At 43.2% G+C, this 22062-nt stretch overlaps 4 protein-coding genes across 9 annotated transcripts in view; 2 read left to right on the forward strand and 2 right to left on the reverse strand.

Moving 5' to 3' along the window:
- Pio (zona pellucida domain-containing protein piopio) overlaps positions 1 to 8309 on the reverse strand; it is a 106828-nt gene extending 98519 nt beyond the window's left edge. The window contains exons 1-2 of the mRNA XM_076326543.1: positions 7439 to 8309; positions 2678 to 2715 (exon numbers count right to left, since the gene is read on the reverse strand). Of these exons, the coding sequence (XP_076182658.1) occupies positions 2678 to 2715; positions 7439 to 7469 (69 nt within the window). The 5' untranslated portion in view covers positions 7470 to 8309. The remainder of the gene's footprint in view (positions 1 to 2677; positions 2716 to 7438) is intronic.
- Positions 1 to 22062, forward strand: part of LOC143154222 (uncharacterized) — a 30112-nt gene that overhangs the window by 6725 nt on the left and 1325 nt on the right. The gene's annotated exons all lie outside the window — the stretch shown is intronic.
- Positions 10576 to 13964, forward strand: Mtpap (mitochondrial poly(A) polymerase). Its single transcript, XM_076326138.1, has 8 exons — positions 10576 to 10598; positions 10646 to 10857; positions 11303 to 11496; positions 11620 to 11865; positions 11957 to 12166; positions 12253 to 12464; positions 12538 to 12761; positions 12834 to 13964. The coding sequence occupies exons 1-8, from the start codon at positions 10576 to 10578 to the stop codon at positions 13289 to 13291; spliced, it is 1779 nt and encodes a 592-aa protein (XP_076182253.1). The 3' UTR covers positions 13292 to 13964.
- On the reverse strand, positions 14046 to 21958 carry LOC143154389 (RING finger protein 207). 6 transcript variants are annotated; one of them, XR_012994061.1, is made up of 8 exons: positions 21409 to 21808; positions 20596 to 20744; positions 19717 to 20501; positions 18986 to 19333; positions 18626 to 18911; positions 18161 to 18550; positions 16555 to 17193; positions 14046 to 15962 (listed from the first exon to the last, which is right to left on the reverse strand). XR_012994061.1 is itself a non-coding variant. In XM_076326541.1 (8 exons), the coding sequence occupies exons 2-8, from the start codon at positions 21630 to 21632 to the stop codon at positions 16613 to 16615; spliced, it is 2763 nt and encodes a 920-aa protein (XP_076182656.1). In that variant the 5' UTR covers positions 21633 to 21657; positions 21821 to 21958; the 3' UTR covers positions 14046 to 16612. The 6 variants fall into 6 exon arrangements, 5 of the variants coding, with proteins under 5 accessions (XP_076182656.1, XP_076182653.1, XP_076182651.1 ...); XM_076326541.1 differs by adding an exon at positions 21821 to 21958 and having other exon boundaries at positions 14046 to 17193; positions 21409 to 21657; XM_076326538.1 differs by having other exon boundaries at positions 14046 to 16840; positions 16922 to 17193.

Consider the following 22062-nt stretch of genomic DNA (forward strand, 5'->3'; position numbering starts at 1 on the left):
AGTAACAAAGAAACAAAAACGAAGAAAGATTATTTCGAAAAATCGTGTTCCAACGTTCAAATTTGTCTTGTTTTTCTTTTTGTTTTTTCTTTCTTTTCGCGTTACCGAATATACGCTATCTTTCAGAAAGAAACTTGTCCGTAAATATTCTGTACGAGTCAACAGGCTTCGAAAAGAAAAGGAGCGGTGGTCGAAGAGCAAATCCGACTGTTCGTAATTTGAATGAAATTCTTCGCCAGCTCTGTTCGAAAGAGCAGTAATTCTGCTGTTTTAGTTAATTGCGCGCACTTGAGGGAACCTCTCGCGGTCCCAATCGGTATAAACGCCAAGTTTAAACGTAATTGTCAATTATTAAGCGTTGCACAAGTCCGAGATTGCAACCTTCCGAACAGGTTAACGACATCAAATCCACCGGTCTTTGTCAAGAGGACACCGCTTCGTCTTCCGACACGATGTTTAACGTAATTACGATGGGAGAACGACGTTTCCCAAAATTATCTCGCGTAACCTTCATTTCGAGAGAACTCGTTCTCATGGTGCAGGAAAGCTCGTAACGTTCGTTGAGCGCGTAACGAATAATCCTGGTAATCGATATCGTATTCATAGAAGAAGATGCAAATTGTCCACCGTGTCGAAGAAATCCCCTGAAAATTACTGAAAAGCTGCGAAACGACTTTCTCGAGCGTTTCTCTTTCGGAGTATGAAATATCGGCTCCGTTCGCGATCGTTAACCTTTTCAGGAACGAATCGTTTCGTATCAAAATTGAGAAAAATTCAAATCGATAACGACCGTGTTGTCGCGTTACAACACTGGGATATTTCATTACGAATAATTGTTCGCAATGCCGAAAGTTACAGATGTTACATTTGAAACACCGAAGAGAAACACACGTAACAAATATTGTCGCCACGTTTTAACTACTCGGAGAATCGTCTTGAAAATTTATAAATATACACTGAATTAAAAAAAAAAGAAATGGAATCGAGGAAACGCTAACGAAAGAAAACGTTGAAATAAAAAAATTATCGCTTCGAATCTAATATTTTTAGAAACAAAACGAGACGTCGAAATGGAAAAGTTCGTTGCGAAAGAATCGATAAAAGATATTTGTTCTTACCTCGTTCGATGAGAACGAAATTACAAAAAAAAAAGAAAAGGAAAATTGTCGTCGTTTGCAATTTGCATTGCACTATTCGAGTACACGTGGCAATTATTACCAAATTATCCAACATCCCCGCGAGCCGTACCTGTATCGCGATTGGTCCGAAACTACAGAGTGGATAATAAGTACCGTGGAACGACCCGGTAGATATAATAAGGACACCGTAATTGGATATCGATTACGCGGGCAAACAATGTCGCTACGAAAGCTGGATAACTGTCCACGAGAATTTTGCTGCAGCCATTTTTTTTAAGTATAAAAAAACGTCGTTTACCATCGATGCATCGTTCCGCGTTCGTTTTACTCTCGTATCTCGAATACACCGACAGCAACGAAATTAACCATAATTCAGAGTCCAGGAGATTAAAGCAACAGTAACAGCGGGTCGTTGCGAGCCAGTTAACGCTAATTTCGAGCGGAAAAATTACCGAGCATAGAAAATATTGCAGCTCGACACAATTTTCCCGGCAGACGGTTTTGCGGGACGTTGTGCCAACAAAGGATTACATAATTGGCCACATTCCTGGCCAACATACTACGTTCGCCAGCCACGTTTGTTTCTCGTACGACGCGATACGAGAGAAAGTATTGTGCACGCACACGTTGATCGAGCTCGCGGGAACGATCGAAATCGAAATCGAAAATGGACGAGCATCGACCAATCGAACGACCAAATTGTTCAACGGACCGAGAACACCGTCGATCCAGTCATGGTAAATTTCATAATGTGGAACTCGTTGCGCAATCCGGAACGTTTCCATGCTCTCCGTTTCTTAATTGATAAGTCTGATCGAACTTTCCAACGATTCGTGTATTAAAATCCACGTGGTAAAAGAACGAGAATTTCGACCACAGTCGCGATATCGATCGGACAATAACGATTCTCGAAGACACTGTGCTTCTCGAGAGTATTTCTCGCTGTTCCGCCCGAAGGATTATTATCGTTATCGATGATCGTCTAGGTGCGATAAAACGTTCAACGCGTAGACGCGAAAAAGAGTTTACGCGAGATCTGTACCGGTTTCGAGACTAGAATTTACTTTTGGGACCATTTCGAGCGAATTATCGGGAAACGTTATCGCTGAAACAACCAACGGTGAAACGTATCTTCGAAAGTGGAAGGTGAAAATACGAATATAATTAGTTTTCCATTTCGAGTATTTCTACCGAATATTGCGAGCGAAAGCTCCGTTGGTAATTGAATAGCATTAAAAAGAAATTCAAAACGGGACAAACGACCCGTTTGGTAGTTTTAGCGTGAAACGAAAAAGAAGTTTATCCATTTCGATATTTTGCCGATTATTTGTTCGGAATATTTGTGTAAACAGCGTCCGTTTTGAAGTACACGTAGGGTACGTAAGGATTCGTGAAACTGCAGAGCGGACAGGTTGATCGGCATCGCGTTAGGAATTTTAAATAGAAAGGTACTTCGTCCTTAGTCCCGAAAGGATAGTTTACGGGTGAACTGGGTCGTTCGAGGGCTCGTGGATAGAAGATTTTTTCCATTTACTTACCAACAGAAACGCCAGTGCGACCCCCCGCCAGTCCATGGCTAAAATAAAAGAGAAAGTCTTATTAATAACTGGGTCGAACTCCCATGAGTACGATCGACCGTGCAAACGTCTCTCGCGCGAGAACACTTGCAACGAAGGTGAAAAATCGGTTCGAGTAGCCGTGCACGAGAGGTTCCCTTATTTTGTAAAACTCGACGCGTCCACTGTACGGATCCGGTTGAAAGGTATCGGGCCGCGAGGTGGCCGGTGACGATCTATCGATCATCGGTCTCTACCGAGGTGTAACAACCTCGACACTGTCGTTCCTCGTATCGGAAAAGGTTCCCGTTTGGTGCGTTACTCGGGTCCATGTGATATCGGTGGCCGGTTAATCGTCCGTTCGAAAAAAAGTCACGTATCGCGTCGCGATGGTGTAAAGTTCTCACAGGTCACAGACGCGAAGGTTCGTTCCTGGCGGTAGATCGGTTCGTTGAAGTTCACGTAGGCGATCGTGGGGCTGGTTTTCGAGGATGGACGTTTTCGAGGTGGTTAGTAGAGCCGTGTCGGACACCGCGAGAAAGCGACGCGGCGTTTCGCGAAGGTGGCCGAACATAACGCAACGTTCACTTTTTCGAGCAAGAGGAGAGGCCGGTGGACGTAACGACCTCGAGCACACTGGACCACCGTGGTTGACCGTAGCCCTTCCACGCGGACGCCATTTTCACTGCACCACGGGCTTTCCTCGGGTCTCGATTGTACAGGGCCTCGCGACGACACGAATCGCGGGATTTACGAGGCTGGTCGATCGACATCCCGCGAGGTTCTGCCACCTTCGTTCCACCTTTTCTCGCGGCGGCCAGGAGAGCCAGGATCGTGTCTCGCGTTGGTGCACTCGGGAACCCCAGGGCCGTCCTACTCGCTGACTTTCACCTTACTTACATTTCGTACACCACTCTCGACAATTAACGCGTCGATACGTTACCCCGGTTGATCGCAATTCATCCATCGCGAGACCATTTGGACGATTTCAGTTTCGTTTCAACGATAAGGACCAACGACGGTCCACTCGGAGTCTAGCGATGGAACGCGCTCATCTTTACCGACGCGTATCAACTTCTTCGACGAGTTTCGTCGTTCGATGAAACTTTGCGGAAAGTTGCAGGGTGTTTGGTAAGTTTGCAAAACTTGGTGGAAAGTTCTAGGTCGTTCGTCGATCATTCGTAAACACAGATACTAATTTATTGTACCAATTTCCAATATCGCGACCACCGTTTTATTTCAAACTCTACATTTTCATTCGCGATCGAAACGAAGACTTTGTCTCTCCATAAGTACCAAAACACTTCTGTCCGTTGTACCGCAACGTTTACCCATTCTAGATTAAATTCTACCATCGTTTCGAAAGTAATACGACGAAGAAAATGTTCGATAAATCTTTTACTCGCGAATCTACGAAACTTTACACCTTTCGATCGTTTTTAAACGAGATTTCTACCAAAAGATTTTCCAAAGGATTTGCGCAACAAATCGATCGTAGAAATTGAGAGAAACCGGTTCCAGTGAAAGGTGTTCAGCGATAACGTTGAATTTATAGAAATTTCCTTTTCGTCGGGGTGTTCGTTTCGAAATACAGACGTTTAAAAGTGACATCCGTTACGTCAGCGACGCGTAGGAATCAGAAGAGTCGTATGGTCGTCACGTAGCGTGGCCACGTCACGGTGTGTCCGCGTAAGACGGATATAGTCATCGATATGTGCGCTCGTACCGTTACGAAACATCGAAATAGACCGATACTATTGTTTCGCGAACAACAGTACGAATACATTTTGCTTCAACGTCGATAATCTTTTTCAAATCGGTCTCCGTTCGACCACTCGATTCGTATATATACAGGCAATGCTCACTCTTTCGATCTTTACGTAATTCCTTTTGCAACAACCTTCCCTTTCTCCGCATAACTCGATATTTAACACTGCAAGACGAATACAAAAATTGCATCCCACTTAACGCGATACTTCGTTCCAACCATCCAAATCTGTCACCGTGGTACGTGAAATTGGTATTTGCGAGTTTCGGTTCAATTTTCGGTAATCGCTTTCTCGTTAGAAGGTAAAAGTTCGAAAGTGTGAGAACACATTGTCGAAAAATATGAAACGGTGCGATAACGTTTGTTTCGATTGGCCGCGAAGAGCCTGGAGTATTTGCTTTTAAAGAAATGCAACGATCGCGAGTGCACCGTCGGTTGTCAAACTGTTGTCTTCGACGCGAAATTGAAACCGGTAGGTACTGAAACGGTTAAACGTACCGTTGGAGAACGAGAAAATGAAACCGTAATCGGTGGTCCGCTCCAACTGGTCCCTCGCGCTGTTCAAATTCTTGCTTGTTATCGATTAAGTCGACCTCGATGCGACAAAATGCAACAGTGAACGCACATCGGCGTACACTCGAAATACCAACTACCGTCACGCCCTCGAGTTCTTCGTATTTAAGACGCCCGGTGAACGGATTCGGAAAAGTTCGAAGAGCTGCGGCTGACCGAATTTATTTACCGATTTTTCATTGCATTTTTGAAGACATCTCGAAGAACGTAAAATCTAGGGAAAATTAATAGAACGAGCAACCGATTCACCTTGGCCGTAGCGCGGTTCGACTCGCGGTAAGAGTTTCGTCTTCTCGTTTCCCAATAGCGAGTACACTCTGAACGCTCCTAGGCGTTGATAGGCTCGCGTGTATAGCCGACGATGGTGGTCCAAGGGTTAAAAGCGATTTTAATCGAGCTCGCGAGGAGTGGGCGATCGTTGTCGGTGGTGTATTTGGTAACGCGGCAGCTACGAGGAGGATGAACGAACGTCGCGAGCGAGCCTTGTGCCCGTTTTCGCGCGGCTCCGTTGCGTAACGCCGTTTCATTAAACCGTCTATTAAGTCCACATTATCCATTCAGCCGTTGTCCGTTCGCCCCGGCGTTTTCCGTGCGCGGTCGAGAAAGGAAACGGTTGCTTCCACGGTCCGCACAGCTGTCGGCCGTTCGTTCTCGCGTCTATGCACCCCTCTACGAGACATTGCGAGCGGAACGGAGCACACCTCCCCCGCAACCCCTTCTGTTCATGTGGAACGGTATTCGCGTCGAGGTCGAAACCGAGCACGAGAGACTGCTTTTAGACCAAATACCGACACGAATACCGGATGGAAATTAGGATCGAGAAATTTACAAGGAAAGGATCGTTCTTTCTTCTATGTATTTACACGGAAGGTACTTTGCTCCGGAAGGTCCACTCGTAAGTTTACCTTTGCGAATGGAACGCTACGCGTAAATTCTGTTCGAGAAATTTAGAAGGAAAGGACCGTTCTTTTTTCTATGTATTTCCACGGAAAGTACTTTGCTCCGGAAGGTTCGCTTGTAAGTTTACCTTTGCGAATGGAATGCTCTTCAGCGAAATACCACAACGAACACTACGTGTAAATTCTGCTCTAGAAATTTATAAGGAAAGAACCGTTCCATTCCTCTGTATTTGCACAAAAGCTTTTACATTGAATCGAACCTTTTGAAATCAAACGATATCGTTTTCTCGTTTTGGAAACAATAGTAAAATCGATCGAGCGAAATAATACTTTGCTCCGGAAGATCCGGCAAGAGTTCGCCTTTGCGGATGGAACGTGGAAGGTAAAGTCGTAGAAAGACCCCATCTATCGAATAATTTTGTAGTAAATGTATCGATTCGTTTGAGCGCGGGAGGAACGAAAGAGATTCAGAACTGGTAGGAACGATTGAGGAAGACGCGTGTCTGCTTTCGAGAACCTTGAGCTTGCGGAATCGTTCGTAAACGCGAACGCGCGTAAGCGTTGTCGACAGAACGCGGGAATTTATTCCTCGATTGTTGCTCGCCGATCGATTCGACGGTACGTTCTCCAGGAACTCGTTCGCCGGGCGCCTCCCGCGCCCTTGAACGTCCGCCAACGTGGTCATCGTCACAGTCTTACCTCGCGGAAAGCTATCGCGCCATCTTGGTGTCACCGCGATTAGAAACGAAAGCTTCGAGGAGACGTTCAACGGCTCTTCGCGATCGTGACTTCGCGGCGATATCTTCGATAACGTCTTCTCGATCGACCAAACGGATCGATCGAGTCAACGAATCGAACCAAAGTATCGAATCGGTACTCGGGGTAAATTTTTCTTCGCGTTTTCTTCCCTTTCCACGTTTTACCGAAACACGTTTGCCTTTACGACCGAAACGACGACGAAAACGATTCTCGGTCGAATAATTTCGATAAATACGCCGCTCACTTCGAGTAAATAGGTTCGGAGAACGCAATGGTAAATTCTGATCTCGCAGCGGAACATTAATCGTATAGGAAACGATAAACGAACGAGTTGTTCGGAATAAACGAATTTTCGTAGATTCGGTTGGAGAGAATGCTCGAATCGTTTGAGAAACGTAGCTACGTAATTTGTATTATCGGTGAGTGTTGGCGTACCGTGCGCCCAACTACCGAATGTATCCGAACGAAACGCGATTCGTTCCGGTTCTCGAACATTTTCCGAGCAAGCCGGAAGGACTTCTTTTCCGATAATCCGTCCGATCGAAACGATCGATCGACATTCTGCTCTGCGTTCGTCGAGCGAAACGGCTCGTTAAACGTCCCGATTTTCACCTCGATAAAAGTCTCGGTCGGAATTCTCTGCACCGTAGCCGTTAAAAGTGTCCGAGGTGGGGTCAGTTTCGCGCGACAGAGCGTCGAGGAGTGTTGTACCGTGTATCGAAACGTTTTATCAAACCGTCTCACCTGTCTCGATCGTCAATGGTCCAAGAAACATTTCCCAAACGGCGAGGGCACTGCGACGTGATTGTTGTTTTCGGCGAGCGAGACGGCCGGCCGGCCAACGATAGCGGCCTTCCTCGAAAAGAAAGCCAAGCCCTTTGTCGCTGCTCTTACGAAACGACGAGTGGAGCGTGAACGAGAGAGAACGTGAAAACAGTCAAGTGGACGATCACGGATCACTTTCCAGCCGACACCGGACAGATATTCGTTCCTAGGATCACCGGTTCGATCTACCTCGTGGATCCCGGCTCGTTCATCATCAGCACTTCCGGTAGCACATCTGACTGCTCGAACAACGTCGAACACGCGTCCTCACCGGCCATAAAGTCCGCCTCGCGCGCGTCGACATCCCAAAGATCGCGGGATCGCGGATGATCTCCCGTCTCTCGCGATTTCTCTCCCGTACGCCACGCGTGCCTCACGTTGAACACCGACGATCTCGAGAAACGGTCATTCTGCGAACAACCGATACCGAGGATCGAACGAATATTTAATTTCGACGATCTCGACGAGTCTCGGTCATCGTAACGAAGACACGAGTGAACATTCGAACGCTCGAACGCTCGAACGAACAACCGAGACCGATGCACCTTCGACGCTCTACGTTCGAGGTGTACGGTGTTCCAACGATTGTTTCTCTTTTCGATGTATCGATCGCACGGGGTAAACAGCGACGTACGATCGTGACACGTTTCGCCGATCGATTCCCCGCGTTGATTCTCGCCGAGTTCTCTGAAATCTTTTCGCCAGCGCGACACACGATCCGCCGGTAGTCGGTCGTTCCGTCGAGAAGCAGTCGAGCATAGAGGGAGCCGCGCGAAACTGATCGGTTGTGGTCGACGCGAGGCTCGAGACTGCACTGTTTCTCGTCGGGTAGCCACGGTCCCTGTTGCCGATGCGTTCGCCTCGACGATGATAGAGGGAACCGATGTAACGCTCGAGAGAGGGAGAGACGAACGGAGGGACGAAAATACGCGCGACCGCTCGGTGGAACGAAGACGCATCCTCGCTACGGATGCGCGAACGACGAAGACGATTTTCGGAAAACGGAGGGAGAAGATCCTTCGGAAGACCTCTACGAGCCGAACGATGCTCAACGGAGATACGTGGAACAGTGTCGCGCTCGGGGAACAGAGAAAGGATACACGGTACGGTGAAGAACGATACGGAAAACACTGGTAGAACCGAGACGAAGAATTCGTAACGATCTACGGAACGATTCGACTATCGACCGGTAGAGCGCGACACCGGTATCGGTCCTTTTTCTTTTTCATCGTCGTCGTTAGATCCACAAACGGTAGATAGCGATGGGCATTTAGAAAAATTCGAATATTTCAACAATATTCGTCTTCCTTTGAATAAAAATTTATCGTTCGGATACCGTTTAATACAGGACCGATCGGTTGTAGCTAAACTTACCGCGCATTCTAAAAAAGTCAGCACGTTATTTCGTATATTTATCGATACGGATAATATCGATACTTTTAAACGAGTTTAAAATGCATTACTTTTAATAAATAATTTCCTTTCGTTTATCAAACCCTCTATTTACGATTCTTTGTCACTGATCGTAGTTGCTTAAGATATCGACATTGTTCGATCAACGTCTATCTTTTTTATGCATTTGTATCGGTATCTCGAGACTGTTCGTATTCGTCGAGGTGGTTTTTGGTAAATTTTGTGAACGTTTTCGATTTCGATCGGTCGAAATTGCGTGAACGTGATTTAAAAGTTTCCGATTCGATGCAACTCGAAGCCATCGCTAGCGGCAGGAGTCTGGCGAAAAAGGGGTAGTAGGAACGAAGCGGGAGAAGGAAAATACCCGTGGATGTTGCAAAGAAAAGGAGAGACTGTACTTACGTCATCGCCCGGGTTAGATGCTGTACAGCGCTCCTTTCGAGGGATGTAGACTTTGCGATTCTTCTCGATTCGTTCGAGCAAAATATTTTCTAACGTTACTTACGCGTACGTATGTGTATATCGTTAGGTAATTATTCGGTAGGAGAAAATATATGCTCGTCCCGAAGCCAAGAGTATCGAGATAACTTCATTTATACGCTTTAATTAAAAGCTCTTGCGTTAACGACGATTACTTATTTATTTATATACATATTACGCGTCTCGTCTATATTTATACGTATAAGTTTATATATCGTTAACGCGATCATTTTTAACTAAACTTAAAATTAAGTGGACGCGCGTCTGTTGTAGATCAAAAGGTTGTAATTCGGTAATTTTTTCTAATTAAATACTAATTCTTCAATTTTCTATCCAAACTTGCACATTTGAAAAGAGATTTCATAAATAGTTTCACGAAATTTTATAGTTTATTTCGAATAAGAATATTTCGAACCTAAGAGGAACTGGACAGGCTTGTAGATGTTACGTACATTGTCTCGAGTTTCTATGTATTCGTCTCTCAGGAAAATCGTTGATTGAGGAAAAGGGGGAACTTATGTAATTGATTATACGAATGGAATAGTAAAAATCGTAACGTCTTTTGAAAATATACAATGGAATTTAAAGTGAATTTCCTTGTAAAAGCAGTTGGAACCATTCGTTTTAACTGGTTGGCAAATTTAGCGTTAACGCGTTTCTTCAAAGATGACAAACCGACGATTAATTTCTCTTAAGGAATTAGTCATTTCTGATTGTCGAGGACTCATTTTCCGTTACAGAAGTATCGCACGATAAACGAATCGTAAGAGAATTACGCAAAACTAAACGGACTACTACGTGTTATGGAATAATCGAGAGAATTGATTTCTCTGATAAAAACGGTGTTCTGTGGATTAAAAAATGCAAATGTATACCGCTACGAAAATCGTTCGTAATCGACGTGAATAAACAGAAGCGTTCAAGTTTTGTCAAAAAATGTATAAATATGTCTGTATCATTTTGGAATATGTTGTACGTGAAACGATAAAAGTGAATTTCAACTATTCAAGTCCAGTCGGTAATTTTTTCATTGAATAAGTGACATCTACTAGATGTGTCTTAAACATGGATACGAACCAACGAGTTGGTATGGTAAATTACCAACGAGTTGGTATGGTAAATTACCATACGAGTTGATATAGTAAATTACCATACGAGTTGATATGGTAAATTACCATACGAGTTGGTATGGTAAATTACCATACGAGTTGGTATGGTAAATTACCATACGAGTTACGAGTATATGCTGTTCCACGTGTTTCACATAAGAGCTGGTCGTTTAAAAATGGCACTCGTTAATCGTGTCTGTATAACTTGTTGTCCTTTGTTAAATACATTTTACTGTAAATGTACGCTAAACATAATAAGATTTAAGTCAAATAATCTTCTTAAGACAAAGTTTGAAAGTAATAATAGTACGCATTCACAACAAATTATCGAAAACGGTATAACCTTCATTTTTATACCTACTCATATTACTTATGTCCATTATTATTTTTTGTTATATTCCTTTCTTTTTTATGTGCAATACCATTACATAAAAGTATATTGATTTATTCTTTACTTCTATTATTTCTTAATAATTCTCTTCTGAATAATTTAGTTATCGTAGAAACTAATTACATTCCAAAACATTTACATCAAATTCCATACAGTACTGATGGATTCTAATTTTTAATGCAATTAATAAGGTATTGCTGGGTAATTAAAACATTGTATACATATAGCACATTAAATTTAAACAATTGGCCCAGTTCTTTTATAGGTTATGTTATTTAGTAAATATAGTAGTATTTTATTTTTATCATTTAGCAAGTTTAAACTGTTATGGATATTATTTATGTGCCAGTAGTTGAAATGAATTAAAACATAAAAAATACATTTTTCTAGATGTACCAAACAGCAAACCAAAAGATGCAAAGAGGTTGTTTCACGATACGATTAATTTTAGAAAAGATCAAGCAAGAAAAAGTATCCTAGTGCAACTGTCAGATTATGAATCTGTTAATAATATTAGGAATTATTGTGAACAATTTGGAAAGATTAAAAGTATATATCATTATTGTTTGCAACAGAAAAGTAATGTACGTATCCAGTTTTATAATTTTTTATTTCAAATTTACCCAACATAAATTATGTAATTTAACTAAAATTGTTTCTATCCATTGGATAATTGTTTACTATGTATAATCTAATATTGCTTTTAGCCACATTGTATTTTATTGGAATTTGAGTCTATGGAATGTCTGAATAGATTAAAACGCATATGTACATATAAGAACAAAACTGAACATATTCCTATCGAGACAAGAGTATTTTATTTTCATGGTAGAAAGTATTCTAATCTACAAAATAATAACAAATTGGGTACATCGGATTTCAACTTTCCAAAGTATAGTTCTCTACATCCCGCAATTCATGCAATCAGAGAGAAGCTACACTCGTCGAAATCTGTAATGCGTTAACACATATTACATATATATATATATATATATTAATATATTAATGTATAATAAACAGCTGTAACAATTTTTAATTTATTAGGTATCAAAGCAAATGCTCGATCTTTATGAAATGACACAGTTTACAGATCTTGATATAAGATTGAGGTTTCACACTGTGCATCAGTTAGAAGTTTGTTTTTCTAACTTATTTCCAACTATTTCTATTACACCATTTGGATCATCCGTAAATGGTTTTGGACAGATGGGATGTGACCTTGATTTAGTGTTTAAAATCGCTAACGAGAAAGAGGTAAACATAGATCCACATACATATATATACACTATCCATTTTTTATAAATTTTATATAAACTGACTTTAGCAAATATTTTTTTCAGGACCAATTGAACCAATTTCTATTTCAATCTAAACCTTACCCTTTTAGCGAGAAATATACGCAACAACAATTTTTGTCATTAGTATCTACTATACTAAGACAATTTATGCCTGGTATCACTAATGTAGTAAATATTCTCGAAGCTCGTGTTCCCATAATTAAGTTTGAAAATATCTATACAAATATGCACTGTGATCTTAGTTCCGTTAATTCGTATGTGTTATGTATCATTTAGTATGTTACAATCTGTAGTATCTAATTGTTTTTACAGTCATTAATTCTGCAGGATTGCGATACGTATGACCGAATTGTTATACATATTTGGAGAAATGGATCCACGCGTCAGGCCACTCGTTTGCACTATTCGTAAATGGGCTAAACATACAAACGTAGTAACATCCATTTCACCGACTCAACGTGTAACAAACTTCTCTCTTACCCTCTTAATAATATTTTATCTGCAGATGCAAAATATATTACCTTCTATAAATACACTATTAATGAACATAGGTAAATATGAAAATGAAAATAGTATTCTGTACCGTTAGTTTATTAAATTAACGCACATTTTTTTTCTTTTAGGAACTTACGAAAACTCGTATGACAAGAAATTGTTTACGAAAAAGAAATCGAGTGAATCTTTGCATTCTCTTTTAATCGGGTTTTTTGAATATTATTCCACTTTCAATTTTAACGAGAATGCAATATGCCTTCTAATTGGAAAGACAAGGGCAAAATCAAGTAAAGCGGTCCTTTACATTGCCAATCCATTCAATGCATCGTTAAATGTTTGTCATAACGTAACTGCAAATGAACTAACATTTATAATTTCTCAATTTCAAAGTGCTCTTTTTTTAATGGAAAGTGATCGAACAGATCATCTTAAGTATTTAATTGGAGCAACTAATCCTGAAAAAGAGAAAAATACTCAATGGTCCAATAAGAATTCTTATCCCGCAAGCATAGTTTATCAAGAACAAATTTTTGATCAGACGAAACCAGTGAATGATTCTAATAAACTGAAAGAGAAAATAAAATAATATGCACCATTAACTTTTCTTTGATTCGTCTGATTTATAAATAAAAACAATTTTCTTTCTCGTACATTTTGTTTGTAATAATCATTGTAGTTGCTTACATTAACTAGTTAATATTGTAATACTTTATACGTGTATAAAGAAAGAAAAAGATAAATAGATAAATAGAAAGCTAATATATTCAATTTATTGTAAGAAATTTACAAGATATTTAAAAGAATGTGGTATTATCCTATGAAGCACAAGAGTAGCAAGCAAAAATGATGTCAATTGATTTTTTGTATCTTATTGTGCCAATTTTACGAATCACGTTGATTATTAAATTGATTTTATAACGTAAGAGTTGAAAATAATTTTTAACGTATTTAAACATTTAATAAAATCTCAAAAATACGAAAGAAACGGTTAACATAAAAGAAAAACATAATTTAATTAACTAACGGTACAAGATCATTTTCAATGTCTTTTGTAACCGTTTACGAATAAAATTAAGTTTCAAAAGATTGTCATTTGTCAAAGTTTATTTTGAATCGTGAGTAAAAGAAGAAAGGGAAAATGCACTGGATGCACTTATGGAAACAATTGTAACCTAGGATAAAGTAAATGATTAAACCATGCAAAGTTTTCCTCTAATGTTTTATTCTCTTGGGACAGAGCTATAATCAGGCCCGATTAATAGAACCACGCTGTATAGTTCAGCGAGTTGTTGCTCAGCCGAAACAAAGTTTCGACCAGCAAAGAATCAAAGAACGAACCATGACTTTGTAACCTGTATATTTTTCTATTATCAGCAATTCGACAGTTCTCATACATGCTTAATCGTGTACATTTGCTATAATTGTAACGCCTTTACGATCTGTACGAAGATCATGATCCTTTAGTCCTTTAAAATGAACGGTAACGATCGTGTTTATCCTCCACGAGGAATCTTCGCATTTTCTGGTCAGAATTCGTCCCTATTTTTCGCGATACAATGCGTTCGCGAGACTTTCGACGAACATGACTTGTTGAATGTGTTAAAACACGAGCCGTGAAAAATTGTTTAAACACGCTGAGCGTTGAAGTAAGTACTGCGACGATGGATCTCCGTGCAATTGGCGATGACGAGCACGTTTATAATTAGGCTATTTTTTTCTCGCGAGAGAGTATCATCGTTTAAATTCGTAGTATGTATGTACTGTGGCTGGCAGTGTTTAAGTTCGCTAATATATTCTCTCTCTTTCCCTCACTCACTCATTCACTCACTCGCTCTCTCTCTCTCTCTCTCTTTCTGAATTATTCATTTATCGCGCGACGTTCGACGTCAAGTATACACCGTGTGTAAATTATATACCTCGGAGGTGTTACTATGTAAAAACATTAATTACAACGAATCAGTTCGTTCGTCTGACGTTATCTTTCTCGAAGTTCTTTCCACGTAGACGCACAGTTTGAGCAGCATTGGAAACTCGTTTCCTTTTTTTTTTTTTATTTTATACAATAATCGGATCCATAACTCCGTGTTTACGCATGCACAGTTTATCGACGATTACGTGTTCACGCTAATCTAATTTCCGAGCCTCTAGGTGTGTATAGACCGTGACTCAAGGGCCTCGTCGACAACGAGAAAGAGTACCCAGGGGGCAACGCGTACACACGCTCTTTTATTCTTTTATAATTTTTTTTCTTTTTTTTTACTTTTTCCTTTTTTTTTTACGAAGGTATTAATCTCCTATTGGCAGCGGTATATTGCGACCTTCGGCGCTTCAAAGTGCAATAAAAAAGCTATTCAATAAAAAACGGAGATGCGTTCTACGCTGAAGGCTGGCGGCTCACTCTGAAGCAACCCCGGCCAGACACAAAACGGGGGGAGTAGAAACCTCGACGAATGGATTTTGTAAGGCGATTTTGTAACGGCGGAGAACTTGGTCCAGAACCAAGTAACAGAAACACGGAAAACGGTGTTACAGTCTTTATGAAAGTAACGTTTAAGGGTGCGCTTTCCGAAGGTGCCTTGTCTCAACGGCAATTGAGACAACCCACTCTGTGAGTCCTCGTGATCGCGTCTGTACCTAATATTACGTATATGACGCGAAATGCCCTTTGGATCATCGTATCGTATCTCTTTAATAAAACGCTCAAAATTGTTTGAAAAGAATCGTTTCTCGTAGTACCCTTTTGCATAACAATATTCCACTACTAATAACAATCTACTAATGATCGAAAGGTATAGTCCTTCGATAATACTTTCCCGAATGTATACTAGGCGTTTGGAGGGTTTTCGACTCCCTCCCAGACATCCAAACGCAGACATTCCGAAATGTCTTCTAAACGCTGTACGCTCCCTTCTATCCGCAAGCCAAGCGTGACTGTTTTCAAAGTCCCTAATTTAATTTCTATGTATCGATGATCCGATAAAAATGATTAAACGCATCGAAGGAACATTCAATGTTCCGTCTCTTGGCTATCCAATCTTGGACACCTTCGAAGAAAGTTCTGCGAATCTTCGTCATGGCTCCACCTCGAGCGATAGCAAACTTCGTACGTCCTCATCGGTCGGTGACGGCAGTAATGTTGCGATCAATGGACCAACAGAGGGAAAATGCGATGGAGAGATATCTGGTTTCTCGTCTGTTGACTATACGGGTTGGACAGCTTCGAAGAAAGCTCTTTAATTCTTCACCGATGGCTCTACCTAAAGCAAAACCGAGCTCAATACATCTTCTTGTTCCAACAATGACGGCGATCTTATTATTGATGATCCAATGGAGAGTAAACGCGTCGGAGACAGCTAACTTTTCGTCTGCCGACTATCTAAATTCAAAGTCACCTCTGAATCTCTTCGAACCTTCGTCGCGGATCTACCTCCAGCAAAAGCGAGTTCGGTTCGTTTCCCTACGATAATGACATCGCTATCGATGACCCAACAGAGGTGAAACGCGTCCGACTAAATACAGTCTCCTACCTGTTAGTTGAATATCTTTGAACAAAGCTCTTTGAACCTTCACCCTTGAACAAGAGTGAGCGCAGCTCATCTTGACGCGTCAATGACGATACTACCATCGGTGACTCAACAATGGTGAAACACGGCCGGAGAGACACTTGCTGTTCCGCTTGTTAGCTATTTGGTTTCAATCCCTCTGATCGAAACTCTTTGTACCTTCACCTATGTCTCAAGGAGGAGATTGCTTAATTCGTCTTTCTATGGCGATGACGTTTACGACTCGAAAGAAGCGAAACGCGTTAGAGAGACACCTGGTCTTCTGCGCGTTGGTTATCTGGGCTACCTTTGAAGAAAGCTCTTTGAATCTTCCACCGCGACTCTCCCTCGAGCAAGATCGAAGCTTAGTTCGTCTTGTTCTTCCGGTGATGGCGATGAAGGTGCAAGTGATGATGACGCAGATGCGACCTGGTCTCCTGCATTGTTGCTACCAAAGTGCGCACGGCTTCCTCGTGTCCCTCGAAGCTGTCTGCTTTCTTCAGTTGACCAAGGGACGAGGCAGCACCCTCGCTGGCTGCAGAACTGCCGCGTTTGCTCTTCAATCGCGGGAATGTTTCCCAGGAACGCTGCTTCTGCACCAGAGACGACGACTTCGGTGTAGGCCCGATCAAAACAACCAGTGTTTTCCTGGGATCCAGCGCGGATTGACCTACCGTCCCATCGTTGATGCTCGAGCGTCTGCTCCCGGAGCCGGTGGTGCTCAAACTGTCGCAGCTGGCTCGTCGACGTCTCCTCACCTCTGTCGAGGCTTTCTCATCGGCGTAGAAGACGTCCTCCGAGTCGCTGACCGGATACACTTTCACACCTTTGCTGGTGGGGATCGGTTGCTCGTCGGGTACCGCGTGCACCTGTGCCTGCACACGCTTCTTGGCCTCTCCCATGCTCGATGCCTCCGAAATTCGTTGATAAGCCCCTTCGTCACCAGCTAAAAGCACGCGAATCGCTTAAGAAGACAGGGCAAAAGCCTGGCTGATGGAGAGGCTACGTTACTTCATGCAAATTATGGTAGTCTCGTTATTTTTGGTGTCTTGTTTCAGGCGTGGTCTATTTCTATTCGGAGAAGATTGTTTCGTAGAAACGACAACAGTGTTATCCGTAACACCGAATGCAACTTCCAGCTGGAAACTATTTTTTTTTATAGAAAAAAAAGAAAAAGAAAAAAGCAAGAAAAGAATAAATATATATGTATATATACATGTTGCGTGATTCGACATCCCGTGTGTCCTCGATATCCGATCTCTGTGTCTAGATCGCTCGAGGGACCTATAATTCTGACGCGGTAGGCGGGATTACACAGAGGCACGTCCAACAAACAATTCAATTGGGCCACGAGCACCGTTTCTAATTTGCTCCCTGTGCAAGGTGTTTGATCGTTTTGTAACATGCGGAGAAGCATCGAATGGCTTTCCAGTGGAGACAATCGAACGCTGGTTTTAATTGAATCGCGCCTCGCGCACACGTTGGTTTAATTGCAATTCTAACGGCGTTCGATAAAAGGGACACTTGAACGATGAAGCTCCGTCGAAACAAAAGCAACGTCTCGTTACACTCGCCTCGAATTATCGAACGATACCGTGTTAAATTCATTCGACGCGTTCGTCGCAATTTAATCAACTACTTGCCGGATAATCCCTAACTTCCACAGAAACGACGAACAAACAAATTGCACGCGCGGCGATCCTGAATTGGGCGCGATACGAAGTATAATAATTCTCGTGTGCATTCATCAGGGTTTTATTTACATCGATTTATAATGCTATCTACATAATCCTCTGGAAGTCAGCGCATCGTCGGCAAATCCGAGGTCCGTCTCGTAATTCGTTCCAGGCATACCTTTCCCTGCTACCAACGCTATTTACTCGTACACGCGATCCTCACGGATTTGTTCTTACCAGTCATGTGTGACTGTGGTTGTTGGGCCTCTGTGCATCTTTCCGGTTGGTCGAGTCCCTCGGCGGACGTATCACCGCTACCACCCTTCAAAGAGCGGTACAGGGAGCGTACTTTGCTGGCTGACGAGTGACCGGGCGGTGTCTTGGGTTTCGAGCCATCCGGAGACTTTCTGGATCGTCGACTTTGACTGCGATCGCGACCTTCCTCTCTGCCCGGAGACTTCTTACGATCCTCCTTAGTCCTAGCTCTCTCTGCCAGTTGACTGAAGACTCCCCTCTTCGGCTCGGAAGCCTTGGCCGATCCGTAGACGACGATGTTTCCGCTGGAATCCAAGATCGCATCAACGCCACTGGATGGTGTGCGACAACGCGTTGGCACTTCCTTCGTTTCTGTATAGAAAATTCACGCGTAATTCAGCGACGATATCGACACACCGAATTAGCTAATCACGTTCGAGCACTCACCTTTCATGTAGAGCGCGTTATCGGCACTGGTGGCAGTGGTGCGCGGGTGTCGTTGTTCCTTCGTCGGCGCTTGGGTCTGCGGTTGCTGCGGTGGTTCCTGCATTTGCAAGCGCGACAAATGATCCAGTAACACTTGCAAATCTTGATTACCCGCCACGTCCGAGGCTGCCATGTTCACTTCACCGGCGGTGACTCCGGTTGAGAAGGATTTGACGAACGGTTCCAACTGCTGAGCAACGTCCTGAAGCTGCTTCACCTGATTCCTCAGCGATAAAATGTCGTTCATCTGTACGGGGATTGAATCGATCGTATTATCGCGAGAATCGAGGATAACCTTTTGGGAAACAACCAGAACAGTACCTGAGAATTGAAGATATCTTTCTCTGTGTGAATTCTGCACAACTGTTTCTCCCACAAAGCGTCGAAGACGTTTCCAAGCCGTTCCAATTCCATCTGATGATGCTCCAATTGTCGCTCGAGAAACCGACAATCCTTGGCCACGTTCTCGTAACGCATCCCCAATGGAGGAGTATTCGCTCTTCTCAATAAAGCTACATCGCGTTGAAGCTCCCCTAAACGTTCCTTCACCATAAGTAACTGTTGATTCAATTCCTTCAGTTGAGTGTCAAATGTGCGGCAGTGGTTGGAAAACGGTACGCAATCGGTGCCGCCTTTCGTTGGGATCCTTTGAGCAATCTTGCTGCTCTGCTTGGAAAAGAGAAAGTATATCACGTAATCGGTGATCGTGCTTGTTGGAGGTCGCGTAATACGGGTTCGAATAGGTTGTCTGATACTGTCTACCACATCCGGCTAAAAAACTAGCAGGAAACAAAAGTAGTTCTCTGTCTGGCGGGTGGCCAGTTGCGCTACGAGAATATAATATAATCACTGTCTAATCTGGCTACTAGACTACCACCATACGATTAAGTACAAGCCACATCATATATCGAGAGTAAAATCCTGTCAACACAAATACTTACACAGAAGTGTGCGCGAGAAATGCAGTGAAAAAGAAACTTGTAATATGAACGTAAAGATAGAAAAGTTTTTAATCGAGAGAGGTTGGCCAAGCCAAATGTGTAGGTAGCTACCTGAATCACTGGTGCTTCCTGTTGACCCAACACGTGAGTCTGATCGTACAACGATTCCTTCGGTGTCGACGTCTGACCTACGTACGGCTGCAGCGATCTGGCGAATTCGGCCCTGTAGTTGGTTTTAAGGTGAGCGGTCATTAACGGTGGCCTTGACAGGTGTCCCAACTGAGCGACACGACTCAACCGCTCCAGCATCGGATGGGCTAACTCGAGAAATTGATATTTCGTCGCGCCGCTGGTGAAGGCGGTGCACAACATCAAATGCATCTGTAGTACGGGAAGCGCACTACCTAGAGAAAGCAGTTGGCTACGGACCATCCTCTCCTTGGTCTCGTACTGTCGTTGAAGCTCCGTGAGAACGTTGTTATGGGTCTTCGTTATCGCCTCCTGCATTCCCTGACAGAACGAGTTCAGTGTCCTATTCTCCGAGTCCAGGCTGTGTCGTAGTTCGTCCAGCTGCGATTTCAAAGCCAACACTCCGTCTCGCACGCCAGCCTGCAGCTCGCAAATCGAATTAACCGTCCGTTCCATTTTCTTGGACGCCTGTTGCCAGGCACTTTCGATGTCCACGCAATGGAGCCTCGCTTCCGCCGGAGTGTCGCGGTAACAGATAGCGCAGAGCATGCACTTGGCACTCTGACTGTACATTATGTATTGTTCTCCATGAGTCGAGCAACGACGTTGAGTATCCTTGGCACATTTGCTCATGTGCACCACCTCGTGCGTGGAAAACATCTTTGCACTGTGAGTGTGCTCTCTGCAGTGGGTACACAGTGCTTGTCCTGTGTTCAAAAATTTCGCGGTAAGTAGGCAACCACGTAACTATTTGCAACGGATGAAACTTTGTCGTTGTAGTTAAAGTTCGTCGATACGTACCACATGTTGTACAAAAGAACATGGTAGACTTGTCACGTTTGTCACAGTTGGCGCACGGTGGGTTTTCAGAGTTTGCCAACTCAACTAGCTGACGTATCAGCTGATCGGGCGGTGGTAGTTGTGCCCCATCTTTCAGCTGCGTCTGTTGTCTATGCACAGTAATGTATTTTAGATTCATGGGAATTGAAACAAGGTACAAGTATTCAAGATCGAATAGTTTGAAAAAGATACTCTGAGCATTGCGAAAGAATAATTCATAAATTATACAAGCAGAGTTCGACAGAAGTAATACATAAAAATAAAAAGAATAAAATTATGTTAAATCGCATTAAGAATAAAAGGTGTTCCGCTCTGTATAATGGTCCATAAACATGCACGCGTTACAATCTATACAATTGTGCAGTTACAACGAATATCTGTGGTTAAACGATAAACGACAAAGCATGCTACACGCGTGCAAAAGAAGCTCTAGATGGTCATCGTTGCTGGACGTAATACCATTCGAACAAGATATAGAGCGTAACAAGAAATTACAATGCCCGAAGAAATCTTGTACGTGAAATATAAGGAAAAATGTCTTTAAAATATACCGTCCAAGATTATACAACATTTCTTTGTCCGCGCAAAGAGAATAACTGTATTACGCTTATAAACGGCGCTTTCTTTACAGTGCAGACGTAACGAATCGAATTTACACAGAGACTAGAATTAGTCGGAGAGACCGTAACATGCAGATATTAGCCAAACCTAACCCAGACCTGGGATTGTCACCCACCCTAAGGACGCCATGCAATAACAGTCGTTGTTATCTACCCGCAGATGGGACAGGAGACCTTTCCTCCGTCAAGGTGAGGGCCACGGATACAGCGGGCACAAAAGGTGTGAAAGCAGGATAGCAGACAGGGCTCGTTGTAATAATCGTGGCAGACACCGCAGATAAGAGGATTCCTAGGCCCGCCACCGGTTACACCTGTCGTGCCATCGTTTTCGCCGACACCGACACTGACACCGTCGACTGCCGACCCCGAACTCGCCATCGTCGGCCAAACCAACGGCGGCCACCTGGAAACCAGAAGCCAGAGAACGCGCTTCAAGAACCGACTCTTCTGGACACTCCTCGACATTCTCGACGTTTCACGTTTCACGCGGTCGCATTGCACGCATTACCACAAACGAGTCCCCACGACGCGTAACTATTTTCAAAAGAATCGCAAAGACTGTTTACCCCAAGACCGTTGGCCCGCCCGCCGCAGAAAACCCTGATGGGTAGTTTATCGGCTCGTCATTCTAACGTAGTTTGGTGGGCAACCCCGTTTGCGCCTGACGATCGGCTCTGACGTCACTGAGGTGCCACCAATCTCGCCCACTTCCACGTTGGGTGGTACGTACACATAGAGAAAAGAGGACGGGTTGCTGCTGCTGCTGCTGCTGCTGCTGCTGCTGCACGCGTTTACATGTGACGGTGCA

Source organism: Ptiloglossa arizonensis, chromosome 14 (genome assembly GCF_051014685.1).
Source record: "Ptiloglossa arizonensis isolate GNS036 chromosome 14, iyPtiAriz1_principal, whole genome shotgun sequence".
NCBI lineage: Eukaryota > Metazoa > Arthropoda > Insecta > Hymenoptera > Colletidae > Ptiloglossa > Ptiloglossa arizonensis.

What these genes read in the sequence shown, in the direction of transcription:
- Mtpap (XM_076326138.1), top strand. Translation starts at nt 10,576, where the DNA reads ATGGTAAATTACCATACGAGTTG. An exon ending in GATCTTAGTTCCGTTAATTC is followed by an intron (nt 12,465 to 12,537) that starts GTATGTGTTATG and finishes TTAATTCTGCAG; the next exon opens with GATTGCGATACGTATGACCG. An exon ending in TACACTATTAATGAACATAG is followed by an intron (nt 12,762 to 12,833) that starts GTAAATATGAAA and finishes TTTTTCTTTTAG; the next exon opens with GAACTTACGAAAACTCGTAT.
- LOC143154389 (XM_076326536.1), bottom strand. Translation starts at nt 21,719, where the DNA reads ATGTCGAGGAGTGTCCAGAAGAGTCGGTTCTTGAAGCGCGTTCTCTGG. An exon ending in AGGAAGCACCAGTGATTCAG is followed by an intron (nt 19,334 to 19,716) that starts GTAGCTACCTAC and finishes CTCTTTTCCAAG; the next exon opens with CAGAGCAGCAAGATTGCTCA. An exon ending in AAGATATCTTCAATTCTCAG is followed by an intron (nt 18,912 to 18,985) that starts GTACTGTTCTGG and finishes ATCCCCGTACAG; the next exon opens with ATGAACGACATTTTATCGCT.